General features: G+C 40.3%; 1 protein-coding gene across 1 annotated transcript in view; it reads right to left on the bottom strand.

Moving 5' to 3' along the window:
- Nucleotides 1–15,181, bottom strand: part of ptprdb (protein tyrosine phosphatase receptor type Db) — a 115,349-nt gene that overhangs the window by 21,118 nt on the left and 79,050 nt on the right. The window contains exons 14-27 of the mRNA XM_030742015.1: nucleotides 14,888–15,013; nucleotides 14,584–14,731; nucleotides 14,349–14,497; nucleotides 12,469–12,613; nucleotides 11,330–11,632; nucleotides 9,943–10,136; nucleotides 7,934–7,960; nucleotides 7,108–7,225; nucleotides 6,235–6,822; nucleotides 5,732–5,826; nucleotides 4,850–5,106; nucleotides 2,857–2,950; nucleotides 1,870–2,094; nucleotides 1,612–1,772 (exon numbers count right to left, since the gene is read on the bottom strand). Coding sequence (XP_030597875.1) covers nucleotides 1,612–1,772; nucleotides 1,870–2,094; nucleotides 2,857–2,950; nucleotides 4,850–5,106; nucleotides 5,732–5,826; nucleotides 6,235–6,822; nucleotides 7,108–7,225; nucleotides 7,934–7,960; nucleotides 9,943–10,136; nucleotides 11,330–11,632; nucleotides 12,469–12,613; nucleotides 14,349–14,497; nucleotides 14,584–14,731; nucleotides 14,888–15,013 — 2,630 coding nt within the window. The remainder of the gene's footprint in view (nucleotides 1–1,611; nucleotides 1,773–1,869; nucleotides 2,095–2,856; nucleotides 2,951–4,849; nucleotides 5,107–5,731; nucleotides 5,827–6,234; nucleotides 6,823–7,107; nucleotides 7,226–7,933; nucleotides 7,961–9,942; nucleotides 10,137–11,329; nucleotides 11,633–12,468; nucleotides 12,614–14,348; nucleotides 14,498–14,583; nucleotides 14,732–14,887; nucleotides 15,014–15,181) is intronic.

The following is a 15,181-nucleotide window of genomic DNA, read 5'->3' as shown; positions in this document are numbered from 1 at the left end:
TTTGCTGTGCTGCATCAGTCACAGTAATTATTCATGTGCATTACTAAACCTCTAGGTGGAAGATCAGGCAACAAGATAACAGTGAATACTGTTAATAGATGATAATGTTATCGTTCCCTTTTCTCTCATGCTAGCTAACACTTCTCCCAATACGTGGGTTTAAATATACAGTACTGTGCAAAAGTCGGGAGCTTCCATGCAAAATAGGTACAGAGATTTATAGAAACATGTGCAAACATAAATGGAAATACAGTATATAAGGCAAAAACAGAGTTTGTACAATTCTAATGAGCTTTAAAGTCAATATTTGGTTTAACCACCTTTATTCTTCAACACAGCCTGAACTCTCTGAGGCAGCTTTCTTGTCATTTCTTTAAGTAGTCTTCAGGAATAGTTCTCCAGGCTTCTTGAAGGACATTCAGAGCTCTTCTTTGGATGTTGGCTGCCTTTTGTTCTGATCTCTGTCAAAATGATCCCACACTGCTTCAATAATGTTGATGTCCGGGCTCTGGGGAGGCCAATCCACGACTGGTAGTGTTCCATTGTGTGTTTTTCAATCCAGGTATGCTTTTACTACATTGGCAGTATACTTGGGATCATTGTCATGCTGAAAAATTAAGTCATTGCCAATCAAGTGCTTTCAAGTTAGTATTGCATGGTGGATCAAAATCTGATGGTACTTTTCTGCATTCATAATTCCATCAATTCTGACAAGATCCCCAGCATCACTGGCTGAAATGCAGCCTCTTAAGGAAATGACTTTTAGTTACTGTTCATCTGCTGCAGATAGTTTTTTAGGCCTGCCACTTGTCCAGTTAGCTTGATTTTTCAAGGGTACTCTGCACTCCATTCTGAGATATGCCAGGTTTTCAGCTAATAGCTCTTTAGGAATCACCTAAAAATTATAAGAAAATCTGGGCCTTTGGAAAGCAAAACATAAATAATTGAGGGGTGGCTCAAGACATTTGTACAGTACTGTAAATAACAGACCCCCCCCCCCCCCCCCCCACACACACACACACACATACACACACACAGACACACACACACATAAACTTAGCTATGCATAGTGTTAGACAATAAAGTTGTGATGATAATTGTTCACCCTAAAGAACTGCAGAGGAACAGTTATTGGAACCTAATCTGGCATGCATAATAAATAATTCACCATATATTTAACCCACTGGTTTAACCTTTAAGTAATAGGCAAATGCAATGTTTTTGGATTCAGTTATAGTCTATAAGAATAAACTATGTTCACACAAAATCAATAGTTCTGATAACTGATGTATAGAATTATCACCTGCATGCACCTGTCTGAAAGAGAACTTGGGATCCAGATTAGGATCCCTTTTCTATTAAATATGGTTTCAGAATTAGTATGAATATGTCATACTGGGCTGACTGAAACCCCCCAAAACAATTAGGTGATGGAAAAAGATAAACACTATAGACTATAAGACTAATATAGGCTTTAAATAATTTTTCCCTTATTCAGCAAAACTCAAAATCTTTCCCACTGTCTTTTGTTTATACCCTCCTTTCTCTCACCACTGAAATGTATTATTGAACAGTGTTTACTTCTTTCTTCCCTCATCATGCTGTCCTTACCTCTTGAAGAGAAGAATGGCAATGACGATGCAGACAATGAAAATCACAGCCAGCACAGGCCCCACCACCCACAAAAGACCCTCCTCCTCATCAACAATTGGCTGAGGATCCACATACGAAGAGGTCACGGGATCAGAGTAAGGGCTAGTAGCATACATAGTCTGCAAGAGGCCAAAGTTTTATGCATTTTCATATATAAATTAGACACAATTTACTTAGATGGTTGAATTGTATGTATGTGTTTGTGTGTGCACTCACATTCTCAGAGAGGTCTAGCAGTGCCAACACAAAGAAAACATATTCCTGTCCGTTCTGCAGTGGACGGTTGCGGAAGTCACCGTAGTTTCGGCCATCACCTAATGTGAATTCAAGGGGGAGGGTCTTGAAGTAAGCTGTAACATAGGCCCGGGGATCTGACTGACCAGCCTGTCTGCGGATGCGAAGGGCACGACTGACACTGGTTCTGTTGATCTCTCTGAGGAGCTGAAAGGGAAGACAACAGAGAGAATGAGCAGGTAGGTAGGTTTAGGGAAGACGGGGGTGTGTGGTGGTGGTGGAGACAGAACGGAAACAAAGAAACAAAAGAGTTTGACTCAAATAATGGACAGAAAATGGAACAATAACCCGCAACAGTTGGTTGCACCAAGTTCAAACAAAGTGCATCATCAGATCATCTTTCTGCTGCTTCTGCCTACTTCAAACTCTCCCTCTCATCCACGCCCATGTAACAACCCCCCCCCCCCCCCCCCCCCCAAAAAAAAAACAAAGAAAAAAGGGGGCAGTTTTGATCATTTTACCCCTCACAAAAGCCCTCATCACTGCAGGAACAATGGACTGTACAGAGCAATATCACCTTAGCACAAATCTGTTCATCAACTGAATTGCTGCCACATTTATCCATTGAGACAGTGTGCACCATAAAAACTCTATTGACTCAATTGCTTTCAGAACGGCATAATGAGGCGATGAAGTCTTTAGAAAAAGACAGGAAGTGGAATTAGATGGGAAATGACATGTGAAAGTATTGTTCAGAGTGAGCAAGCAATGGATGGTTAGGTCGTTTACCTTCACGTAATAAGGCACAGTCTGATAAGTCTGCATCGTATTAAACAGTTATTACCCCCATCACCCTGATTATCATAATCATTCCCCCCCAGCATCAGAATTACCTTAGAACAAGCTCTTCACTGTGACCAGTGTTTAGCTGTTTATTTTTCCTCATCTCCTGCCTGCTGCATGTCTCACCTCATCCAAGTTCATCTGGTCAGGCTCCTCCCAGGGATTCAAGAACTTTCCCCCTCTCTGCTTCTTCAGCGGCACCACCACAACATAGTAACCCCTGAAACACAGCATGTACTGGGATCAAGCCTAAGGAAGTACACCTCAAACTTCACAGTTTTTCAGCATTTCAGTTTCTGAAGAAATGTCAGAGTTCTGAAATTTAAAGGAATAGTGGCACTCTGTGGTCATGTTCACCTTATTTATTCTTGACATGTGTCTAGAACATGACTGAGGTCCAGCTGTGGTAATCTGACCTGATTGGATATAGGTTAGAAGGGCACACACCTGTATATATAAGGGCCTGTAATTCACTAAAACAAGCCATTAAGTTAAGGAAATCTCTAAAGCCAGCTATGATGATATTGTTTCAAGGCACAGAAAAGGACAGGAGCATAAAACTTTTCTAAAACTATGAGTGTACCCATGGGCACAAAGGCCATGTTAATTTTGGAATAAAATCATGATGGTTGTCCAGTCAAGCTGAATAACTGACCAGGAAGGGTCTTGGTCAGGAAATTGACTAAAAACCACGAGGTCATTCAAGAGAACTTCAAAAGTACTCTTGGGAGGTCCACCATCTTAGCAGCACTTCATCAAGTGAGCCTTCATGTTAGAGAAGCAAGACAGAAGTCACTTCTGAAAAATGAATATCATAGCCCACTTGGAGCTTGCCAAATGGTATTTAAAGGAGTCAAAAGTTTAAAAGAGACAAAAAGTGCACTGTGAAGTGCATTTTGTCTAGCAAACACAATGCACTGCTCATCACTTGGCTAATATCATCACTATAGTAAAGCATGGCAGAGGCAGCCTCGTGGGATTCCTTCTCAGCTGAAGGAAAGAGGAGAGGGGGCAGAACTGTGGGGAAAATCAATGCAGCCAAATCTAGATACACAAACATGTTCTTATTCAAGAAGAGTCAACACTTTAATTGCCTAAAAGGGGCTGAATGAATGGCCTGCATACTTTTATAAATTAGGGATTTTACATTTTTCATAGATTTGTTATCCGCTATTTTTTTTATTAGTTTTATGAAAAGCTGAATTCAGTTTTTTTTAAGTAATTACTGAGCATAAGAAAGATTGGTAGGCAGTTTCTGTTACCTACACACTCAGACTAGCTGTTTCAAATGCTTAGCTAAGCTAAGTGGCTGCTGGTGAGACACAGAAAAGTGGTATTGATCCTCTCATCTAACTCTGGGTGTTATTTCTGCTTTAAAGGAGTACGGAGTATCTGACCATTAATACAGTATGTTGCTGCAGTTACAGCAATAAAACAGCTGTGTACATTGAAACTGTGTAGCATCTACAGGGAGAAAAAAGGTCCATGTCTGAAACTGCAAGATTGAGCCTCTGGAAAGTTCTCCATGTGTCCTTCAGTGGCTGACTCATTTCAGTGCTTGTACTGCATAAAGTAGCTGGCCTCATATCAAATATGACAATGAGAACTTGTGAAGGAAGAACAGCAGCCAAACAGATATGTACTTAAATCCAGTTTGTGTTTTTGATTATCATGACATTTTGTGTGACCAGCTTAGGTCAAGACATCTAAGCTGGAGTCTTGTGTGTGTAGCTAACGAAAGAGTGGAAAAAAAAACTCCAAAACACTTCCGAAGTGACAGAAAGACTGACTACGGGAAAATGGCTGTGAGAAGCAGCGGAGGGATTCATTTATACATATTTAAACACGTAGGATAATTGGACTTTGTATCCATATTTGTTCTTGGTTACAAAAAGCAGATGAAATGATCAGTAGTGAGGATTCATTTAGCCTGTTGAGGGAGTTCTCAGACTTGCTTTGCTGTCAGCTTAGAAATGTAATAAAATGACCTCACAGGGTCCACAGACAACCCAGTGTGACAAAAAGCAAATTAAAGCAATTTAAAGTCTTCACATTTGTTAATTAGGATAATACAAATCCTTTACTCACACTCTGTCTACATGCTTTGAATCATCCCTACCTGACTTTAGCTGTGGTCTGTACAGTCGGTAACTGCACAGTCACCATGCCATCTGCATTAGTCTTTCCCACAACAATGGGTTTGGTTTTCAGGATGTCCGGAGCGGTGGTAGCAGTGACGCGGTGCTGCAGGCCCCCAGCACTGTTGGCCCGGTTGGTTAGCAGAAAAGAGTACTGAGTTTCTGGCTCCAAGCCGGTGATCAGCTTCTGAGTCTGCTTGCCGTCCACTTCCACAGACTGGCCCTTCCCATACAGTATCTGAAAACAACACAAATGCATATATGGGTCTAAGTAGGAAGCCTAGTGTTGCCATACATTTAGCTGATTAGACTATAATGATGTTTAGATTCTGCAGTTCCTCTGATGGAAGTAGAAACAACAATGGATGGATTACACTCATACTGATGAAAACCAAGTTGTGAAGTTATTTTTTCATGAATTCCAGCTCATGAATATTTGTTTGCCATGGACATAAGAAGTTATGATGTTCTTTGAAAATGTAATTAATTTTAAATCTGAAAATATGTGTCAAATGTCTGTGCATTCAGATTTAACTGCACTATCACGCCAAGATGGAGTAAAAAGAATTTGACACAAATTATGGCAATTGGAAGATAAAAGTAACAGTATCTTCTTTTGTCAATTAGGGAGCCTTGCAGACTTCATTATCTTTTATTGACAGGAAGAGTTGAGTTTCATAGATAATGAATGGCTGGAAATAAGATACCTTACAATTTATCTGCCATGTGTCACTGCAAAACATGCAATTCCCAATTTATTCCCAGGTCTTTATCTAGGCCCTGCTTTTTTCAGTTCATAAAAGTTAGTCTTGATGAGACATGGCTACTTATAGATTTAAACTAACAAATACAAATCTACTTACAGTGAATGGCTGAGCAGGGTTCTTGTCGCGGATCTCCCAGGAGAGCAGGACAGAGTTCTTCATGGCTGCCTTTACTCTGAAGTTGGTGGCAAAAACTACAGAAGAACAAGAAATAAAGAAACAAAGAGCATGAATGTGGCTCCACCATCTCAGTTATGCTGTCTACTGTACCAATCCTACTGATCTTACCTGTGTATCACTCTCTAGTACCAGCCTGATGCTAACTATTTGCTCTGATTAACACACAGATAGTGTGGACTGGACAGGGATTCTCACCCAAGACCCAAAACTCTTACCTTGTTTTAGGAAAAAGATGTTGGGTCTAAGGCTACAGTGACAAGACAACAAAAAAGGACACTTAGGATGCAGCCACAAGATGTTGTGTGTACATGTGTGTGCATGTGGGACTTTGCTTGATATATGCTCAAATCTGCTGTTTAGACGCATGTCTTGCATCCTGAGCCTGGTGAAGATGGGTTGTTAGAATGTGAGTGTGATCCTACCTTGGTCTAGCCGCTGGGTCCTAAATTGGACACTGGGGCTGTAAGGCCCAGGACCGACAGCTGTGAACGCACCCACCCTGACATCATACACAGTATCGGCACTAAGACCCTCCAACAAAACACTCGACCTTTGAGCGGGCACCACAACCTCTGTAGCATTTCCTCGACTGTTTATATCCTTGTATAGCACTGAGTACTTCAGAATTTTCCCATTTTGCTCAATCAGTGGGACTGATTTCCACGCCAGGCGAAGTGAGGTGGCGGAAGCCTCTTCTGAGATAATATTTTCGGGATATCCGCTTGGGGTGTCTTCTGGAGTAGTCACCTCTTTTACAGCCTCCTCTCCATAGCCCATCTTGTTACGGGCTGAGAGTCTGAACACATAGTTAGCTCCCTTGTGGATATCCTGGGCAGTGTAGCGGTTTTCCTTGGCAGGAAACTCAACCACTGTAAAGGGAAGAACATCAACACGGCCGAAGGTGAGGCGGTACCCCAGGAGCGGGGTGGGTGGGTTGGGAGGTGGGTACCACTGAAGCAGGGCAGTACCTGAATCAGTGGCACTCACTAGTAGTTTGGGCTTCTCAGGCACTATGAGGGAAACAGAAGAAACAGGAGAGAGAGAGAATAATGAAAAGATAATTAGAGGGTAATTACAACGCACATTATTCATTCCTTCAAGCAAAAAACGCACAATATGATTAATATGGCACCAATGGCTTCTTGTGGCACAGCAAGGTGTGAGACCAATTCAATGGCCTCTAATGATCATTAGCGATGCCAGACTTTCAAAGATCATCAACTATGTGGGTTGCACATGCTTTATTTCAACCTCTGTGTCTTTGTGTATGTTTGGATCTGTGTAGACACACTTACATGGTGGGGCGGTGCACACAGTAACAGGTTTGCTGCGAGCACCATCGCCCTTGGCGGTGTAAGCCCCCACTGATACAGAGTAGGCAGTATCTGCCTTCAGGTCCCCAAGCACCACTTCCTGCAGAACAACAAAAAGCATTGTCAGCTACAAAAGGCTATTAATTTTTGTGTGTCCTCGGGATAATGAGCAGTCACTTTAACAAAAAGATTCAAGGAGAGTGTGGTCACAACTACACAAAAAGGTACAGCCTCAGTGACAAAAAAAGTGTGCAATTTTTTTGTCTCACGGTGTGACTGTGCAGTCATTTCTGCACAAACAATACCAAGACATATATTGACACACTCATATAATGTAGCCGCCTTTTTTGGGCACTATAATGGGGGTATTGTTTATGATGATCAAAACAATACCTAGAGGCCTGGAAAACTTTATCAAATGATAAGAGCACAACATGTTTATTTTCAACTCAAAAAATAATTTACCTACAGACACACTCAAAACTCATTCTGAATTGTCTCCATCTAAACATATAACTCAATATTTTCTTAATTTCTTAGGCTGTGGGTAAATCACATATATAATCACAATATTTTGGTGATACGGCAAATGACTCATGTTATCAGTCATCTCTGTGTTTTGTCCAGGATCCTTCATTAAATATATTCTGTGTTCCTGGGGAACACAGAATACAGAAATAGAAATGGCTCCTTATGCGATGTTTAAAGCTGTTGCCCAATACTTGATTTTAGAACTACTGTCTCATAAAAATGACTCATCTGCTTTTTTCTTATATCAAATAATACGCACATATGAACGTTTACTCACATATACTGTTGAGTCATCATATTCCCACTGAACGATGGAGCAACGGGGGGGTGGGGTGAGAGAAACAGAATTATTGCATTATTATGAGAAATAATCAAAAAGACTTTTTCATCTGCATTTACCCAATCTCCAGTTTAATTTAAATAAAATGTAATAATACACATTAGGTCTGTTTAACTTTCTCAGAATCTAAATATCATTCTGGGAATTATGCTTTCATCCTGCAAGTTGGGCTATGTTGACATTATTTTGGAGTTACGGCTGTGATGAGAAAAATTCTCACATTTACCAGAAAATAAAACAGAAAGAAACAAATGCTAGCTCCATTTACTTTAAAGAATGACACACTGCATAGTGTGCCAGATGTTAAAGATACAAGGAGCAATATTTAACACCGCAGTATTTCCTTTACCAACAGACTTTGGCTGACATGAGATTTTTCTTGCTTTTGCTGGCACAAAACATGACTTGCCAGTTATTATTGCTCCCTGGACATGAGAGGACTAGTAAAAACAATGACTCTTACAAAACATGAATGTGCCATTTAGGTGAGAATAATGATCTTGTTCTTGCAACAGGCTTGTTAAGCTACAGGCTGCAGACTGTTACATGTACTCTGGCTTAGCATAAATAGGAGAAGCCATTATCAACACTATTGGTTCTCAAATGGGAGAGGGCCCATCGTTGGGGGGTTTAGAGGGACTGCAGAGAGGGCGCAGGAGACCAGGAGAAAAATAACGAATGCATCTGAGTTTTTGCAGATGCACTTGTGATTAGCTTCATTTGAGCAAAATTGAATTTGCATTCTTTTTTAAGTTGATGTCTCCATGATGGCTGATTGTTTAAAATTGTGGAGTGGTGAGGGTTTGAAGTTTTTTTTTTTAGCTTCTGAAGGGGGCAAAGCAGAAAGAGTTTGACATCCACTGACCTGCACAAAGATGGACTTGCTTGTTACTAAGCTAAGCTTACTGGCTACTGGTATTAGCTTTATTTACCCAATGTGTAGTCACTAATATGTCCAGTTGAAAGTTGACTGTGGTGGTAACACGCTGCTGCATTGCGTGTTACTGTCATGGTCCTGTTACACTGTTTGGGTATTTGATAGATTTTTCTGTTGTTTTAGTGCTATTCTAGTAATACAGGATTCCTGTTTAGTTGCTGTTCTAGTGTTAGCTTCAAGTTCTTGGTTTTCATTTAGCTTCAGTTCCTTTTGTTAATGTTTTTTTCTCCCGTTTATAGTTTCTTCAGTGTTTTCCTGTCTGTTCCTGTTTCTGTCTCATTTCTGTGTAAATGTCTTGGCTCTCCTGTGCTCCCTAGTCTAATATCTTGTTACGTTTTAGTTGACTTTTAGTCATTTCCTGTTTCTCTGTTAATTTTACTTCCTTCTTCTCTATTTTGTTGTCCTTCTGTGCTCTCCAATCAATTATAATCATTCAAATTTATTTTTTACCTTTCATGTTTCAGTGGCTGCCTGTTCAGTAACAGTTGTTGGTCATTATTTTGAAAGTTCATCCTCTCTTGTGCTCTTCTTCCTCCCTGTTTGATTGGGACTGTGTTGATTATGCGCACCTGTGTCTGATTCCCCAGCTGTGTCTAATCCCCATTTAGCCCTGCATTTGCTCTTTGTTCAAGGTGTTTGTTATATTTCCCTGTGTGTTTCTGGATTTGTCTTAATTTAATATTTTGTTTGTTGTTTTCAGCTTGAATAAAAAACTTGCCTGCAGTTATTAAAGTCTGCCTCCTGTGTCCTACAATTGGGTTCTAACTCGTACACTTCACCTTCCATGACAGATGGTGTTTGTGCAAATAAAAAAAGATACTGTAAAGTCTTAATGGCCACATATTGGTTTTTGCCATCTGTATAATACATCCAGGTAAGCCCATGCACTACTGAAAATGCTAACTATTCTAACAATCAGCATTACCATATAATTTAAATAGTCTCATAAAGTTTTATTTGGCATTTATAAGTTATTTATAGATTAGGTAAGGTAATAGTCTAGTGTTACCTGTGACTCATCTATGAGGATATCCTTGATGAAGGGCTGACCCTGAGGTTCTCCGTAGTTCATCCTCACATAATGGACTTGGTAACCTCGGATCTGACCGTGCTGTCGTTCGGGTGCAGGGGCTCGCCATTTCACCCTAACAGCCGAGGCGTTCACAGTTTCTGCCTCCACCCCTCGCGGAGGACCACTTGGAACTAAAAATGCATTTTTGGATAGAAGTCAAGGGTCACAGATGATGGGCATTTAAACCTCTCAATTAAAGGGTTTCACTTTAGTGAACTTTCTTTCTAGTATAAAAAAAAAAAAAAAAAAAAAAAAAGATTTCAGGGGCAGATAAAAAAGCCAAAAGCTAAAAAATGTAAAAACTACAACCCTCCAAAGAGTCTAAAACTGCTCTGATGTCAGAGAAAAAAGTCAAAATAGTAAAAAATGAGAGAGCTTGAGGAAAAACATGGAGGAAAAAAGCAGTGGAGGATAAGAAGCAAATGTAGAAAAGATAAGAATGGCAGATAGAAAAGGATTTGTTGCCAGGGGCAGATAAATAGTGGCAGGCAGTCAAAGAGAAAATACTGTTATCAAGAAAAACCTCTCCCATACTGCCAAGAACTACAGTTCTCAAAAAGTGAAAAAAATATACTGACGAAGAGAAAAAAACTGCAGCCACCTTTATCTATTTCACAAACCCACCAACAAGCACTTTAATGAATACTGGAATAAAAAAATTAACAATCAAAAATATCACAAAATTACTCTAGATACAGTAAGATACACTGCATTAGCTCAGATGTATCCAAATAATTGTAAAGGGACTGGAAAGGATTTGGTAGGGCAGATTGGTGGTAAGAAAAGCCAAGGTGAGGGAAGATTGAGGTACACTGACAGCCTTGTTATTGTAAGAGGGGACTATTGCTAGCTTTAGACGGGAAAATCTCCAGCATTACTTTTCCTTAAAAGAGGGGCTTTTAGAAGAAAGGGGAAGGTGAGGAAAAAATATACTGGTTCCAAAAAAAAAAAAAAAAAAAAAAAAGAAAAAAGAAGAGGATAAAACCAGCTGCCGGAAAAAAAAAGGGGCTGCTGTTGACAAGAGAAAGCAGTGGTGAGGGGGTTGCAGGAGGAGATTTCTATATGTTGGTGGATTCTGGTGGTTACAAAGGAATAAAGAGGAGATTGTCAACACTGGAGGGTCTGACAGTGGTTCACAAATGCATTGTCCTTTTAGACTGCAGCGCAAGGACAGAGTAAATGATTTTACTGGCCAGTAGAACAAGCTTGCTGTTAGTTTAGGGTGCTTTGAGCTCATGAATGCTTTGTTAGTGAGTTAGAGGTAGCCACTATTAGGAGGGAGAACCATCCTATTTTTATTTTTATCTTTTTTTTAGGAACATACCATCTTCCTCGGTGCGGATAAGCAGCTGTAAACTTTCTGGTCCTTCCCCAGCTTCCGTCTGCGCCCGCACTGTTATGCCATATTCAGTCCATTTCTCTAGGTTTTCCAGGAGATATGGAGAACTTTCCGGAGAAATTCCATCAATTCTTTTAGTTGTTTTGTTGCCCTCTGTAGTGGAGTACTGGATGCAGTATCCCGTAATGATGCCGTTCTGAAACTCCACAGGTGGTGGTGCCCAACTTACCAGGATGCTGGTAGAACTGGGACTGGTGCATTTGATGTCCTGAGGAGGTGCTGAAGGAACTGATTGGCCAGTTTTGAGGAAGTACAGTAGGGGTTGTTTGGGTAAATGTTATTTGGTTGTGTGTACAAGTTGTTATTGGTGGGTGGAGAGGTGAGGAAGTGAGGTTTGCCGTGAAGGAATGGGAGTAAAATTGAGCAGATGAGAGACAGAGAGCAAAAGACAAAGAAACACAAAATGAAAACAAAACACTGGAGAACAGAAGCTCTTTTGAAAAATGACCATAGAAATCAAGATGGCTGAACAGAGATACTGAATGATGGGTGTCAACTTCTGTTTGGTAGAGATGTTTGATCAATGAAAACGAGTGAATGACTTTAAAAGAAATGCAACACAAAAACACTGACTAGAGCTCAAAACACACATACCTTCCCATAACTTGTCCTTACAGCCTACAAGCCTCTGTGATCCATGTTGGACTTCTCATGTCTATCTGCAAACCTTTTCTTACCTTGTTTTACTGAGTCTCTTACAGACCTCAGATTGGTAGCCAACAAATGGACGTTTTTCTGGCAGTCTTAAATGAATTTCTTGGTACTATATTTGCAAAATACAGCATCTAAAGTTAAGTTCTGGAAATCATTATTGGCCTATTATATATTTGTTGAAATATCAATTCTGAGGTCAGCTCCAGCTAAGGTCTGGATTCATGATGGCTCCTTTTTGACAATGCAACAATGCCACAAATGTATCTAATTAAAATCTATAAGACTTTGCCTTACATGTATTTGCATTTGCATTGTCAAAATTGGATCTTGTTTCTCTCGCTCGCTCGCTCTCTCTCTCACACACACACACACACACACACACACACTGCAGTGTGTGCGGGTAGACCTACGTGTCTGTGGTGTGTCAATGGACACTTCGTTGGTATATGCCCCAATTCCATTTTTGCTTTTGGCAGCTAGCTGGAAAGTGTAGGTGGAAAAGGGCTTCAAGTTCTTGAGTAGGTAGGATGTGGTGGGCTCAAAGCTCACTTTCTTCTAAAGGGACAAGAAGACAAGAGTTAACTTTTAATAACTAGATCAATTCACATTCTCTCTGCCATGTATCCATTTATACAATTATCTTTGACTCTATTATACACTCATCAAGAGCATGAATGTCATTGTAATTTGGGGAATTTAATGATTTCTTTGAACTGTTATTTTCCCAGCATGGAATGATTGTACAGCTTGCATTTTTGATAAATAAAAAACAAAAACAAACAAACAAACAAGAATTGGGTGCACAAATTTGAGGTTTGGATTTTCTCTAATCCACATAGGGTCATAAGTATACATACAAGCTCAAATATATACATACACCGCCACTAATATTTGGCTAAATGTCTTTTAGCAAGTTGCACCAGATGCTTTTGGTAGCCATCAAGAAGCTTCTTGCATAATTCTGGCTGGATATTTGACCACTCATCTTGGCAGAATTGGTAGAGTTCATTTGAATTTGGTTTCCTGGCATAGACCAGGGTTTTAACCATGGTCCACAAATTTTCAATAGGACTAAGGTCAGGGCTTTGGGAAGGCCATTCCAGCCTGCTTTATCCATTCCATTTTGCGTTTGGGATCATTGTCCTGTTGGAACAGCCAGTTGTTTTATTTTCAACCATCTAGCTGCTTTGAGGTGAATTTGAAGAATTTGGAGGTGGTCCACTGGTACCACTGACAGCTCCAGAGCATGATGCCACCACCACCATGCTTGACAGCTGGTGCTATGTTCTTAGGTTTGAAAGCCTCACCTTCACTCCTCCAAACATACCTCTTGTCATTGTGGCCAAATAGCTCAATTTTTGCCTCATCTGCCATAAAACCTTTCTCCAGACGGAATTAATCTTGTCCATGTGGGCAGCTGCAAATTTCAGCTGAGCTTAAATATGTCAGTTTTGGAACAGGGGCTTCTTTCTTGGTCTTCTCATTTGAGGGTGACAGCTTGAGTCTTTTCCAGACCTTGGCAAAGTGGGGACACATCTGAATAATTTGTACTTAGATAAAATTGTTTGAACTGGGAATCATAGAATCTGCCATTGTTTAGAAATGGCTACAAGAAACCTTCCAAACTTGTGTAAATTTACAATTTCCTTCTTAGCTCTTCCCTGAGATCCTTGGACTTGTCCATTGTTCTGAGTATTGGTCAATCCAAAGACTGTTGTTAGAGAAATCCTTTTTTGCAAAGAGAAACTACCAGCTGTAGCCAGTCATGATCACTAATGACATATTAATATGCATTGCAGAACCTTCAGCACCACTTATTAAAATATTTAACTGAGTGTCTGTGCACCCAATTCTTGTTTTTTTTAACAGTGGCGATCACTGCCGATACACCTGATACTTGCCCTTACTTGACGTGAACAGCTGGTTAACACCAAACGTATCACCACTGAGACGTCTGATCAAATGCACTTTGAACCGTTCGTCCTATCGGGAAAATTCAAACGGTTTCTGAAAGCTGAGAAATTGCACTTCACACTCAACATAGGGTTATTACAGTAATTTTTGCAGGAAGTCCATAAATGGTGGCACTTTGTAAATAAATGGTTAAAGTTATTAAAAATGCATGCTATACAATGACTCCACCCTGGAACAATTTAAAGAATTAAACCCCCCAAATTACCATGCTCATAATGAGAGTATATAAACTTCTGACCACAACTGTATGTATCAAATTATAAATCTAGGAAAATAGTCCATTTAGTGACAAATCTGTCTGTCCCTCCAGCCTTACCTCCTCTGTGTCATCAACTCGTCGGTAAACAAGTTCATATCCTGTGATCTGGTTGTCTGGGCCCCCCTGGGTCGTTGGAGCCACCCAGGATAATAGGATACTGGTTTCAGACTTGGCTTCACCCTTAAATTCTAATGGTTGGGATGGAACTACAGAGGAAGAGGATTGTTAAAAGAAAACTAATATTACATCTTAATCATTATATGCCATATTGCCCTTGCTTCCCATATTTTACCTCCAGTTTTGGCTATAATCTGCAGGTCTTGGGACAAGGGGCCATCTCCTACAGAGGTAAAGGCCAGCACTCGGATGTAATAAGTCTTGTTAGGAGTCAAATCCTGGATGGTGATGAAGTTGGATCCGCGCACCATCTGCTTCTCCCACTGCTCAACACCGGTGCACAACACAATGTATGAATGCAAGCAGACACCACAGATGCACTCTAATGTCTTATACATCTCAGCAACACAAGTTATCATCTGTCATGAATAAATAGTAACAACAAAATTAAGTCAAGCCACGCACACAGAAATACACACCTGGTTGACTGGCAGTGAGTTGTCAGAAGTGTAATACACTCTGTAACCAACCACCTGTCCATTAGGTTCCTCGGGCTCATCCCAGTGAATCATTGCTGTTGTGGCACTCAGCATTCGACCTATGACCTACAGATAAAAAGAGGAAAATTTAGTAACAAGTGTAAAAGCAACACAAATATGAATATGTTTGAACCTGCATGTCACTAATAGGCAACAGGGGTTAAAAGAAGTGTGATTATATATAAAAGCAGTTTAATGTGACTGCTTGAAGACTGCAACCCTGCACTGTACAGT

The sequence above is a fragment of the Archocentrus centrarchus genome, chromosome 1 (assembly GCF_007364275.1).
Source record: "Archocentrus centrarchus isolate MPI-CPG fArcCen1 chromosome 1, fArcCen1, whole genome shotgun sequence".
Classification (NCBI taxonomy): domain Eukaryota; kingdom Metazoa; phylum Chordata; class Actinopteri; order Cichliformes; family Cichlidae; genus Archocentrus; species Archocentrus centrarchus.
This window is presented reverse-complemented; position numbering and strand designations above follow the sequence as displayed.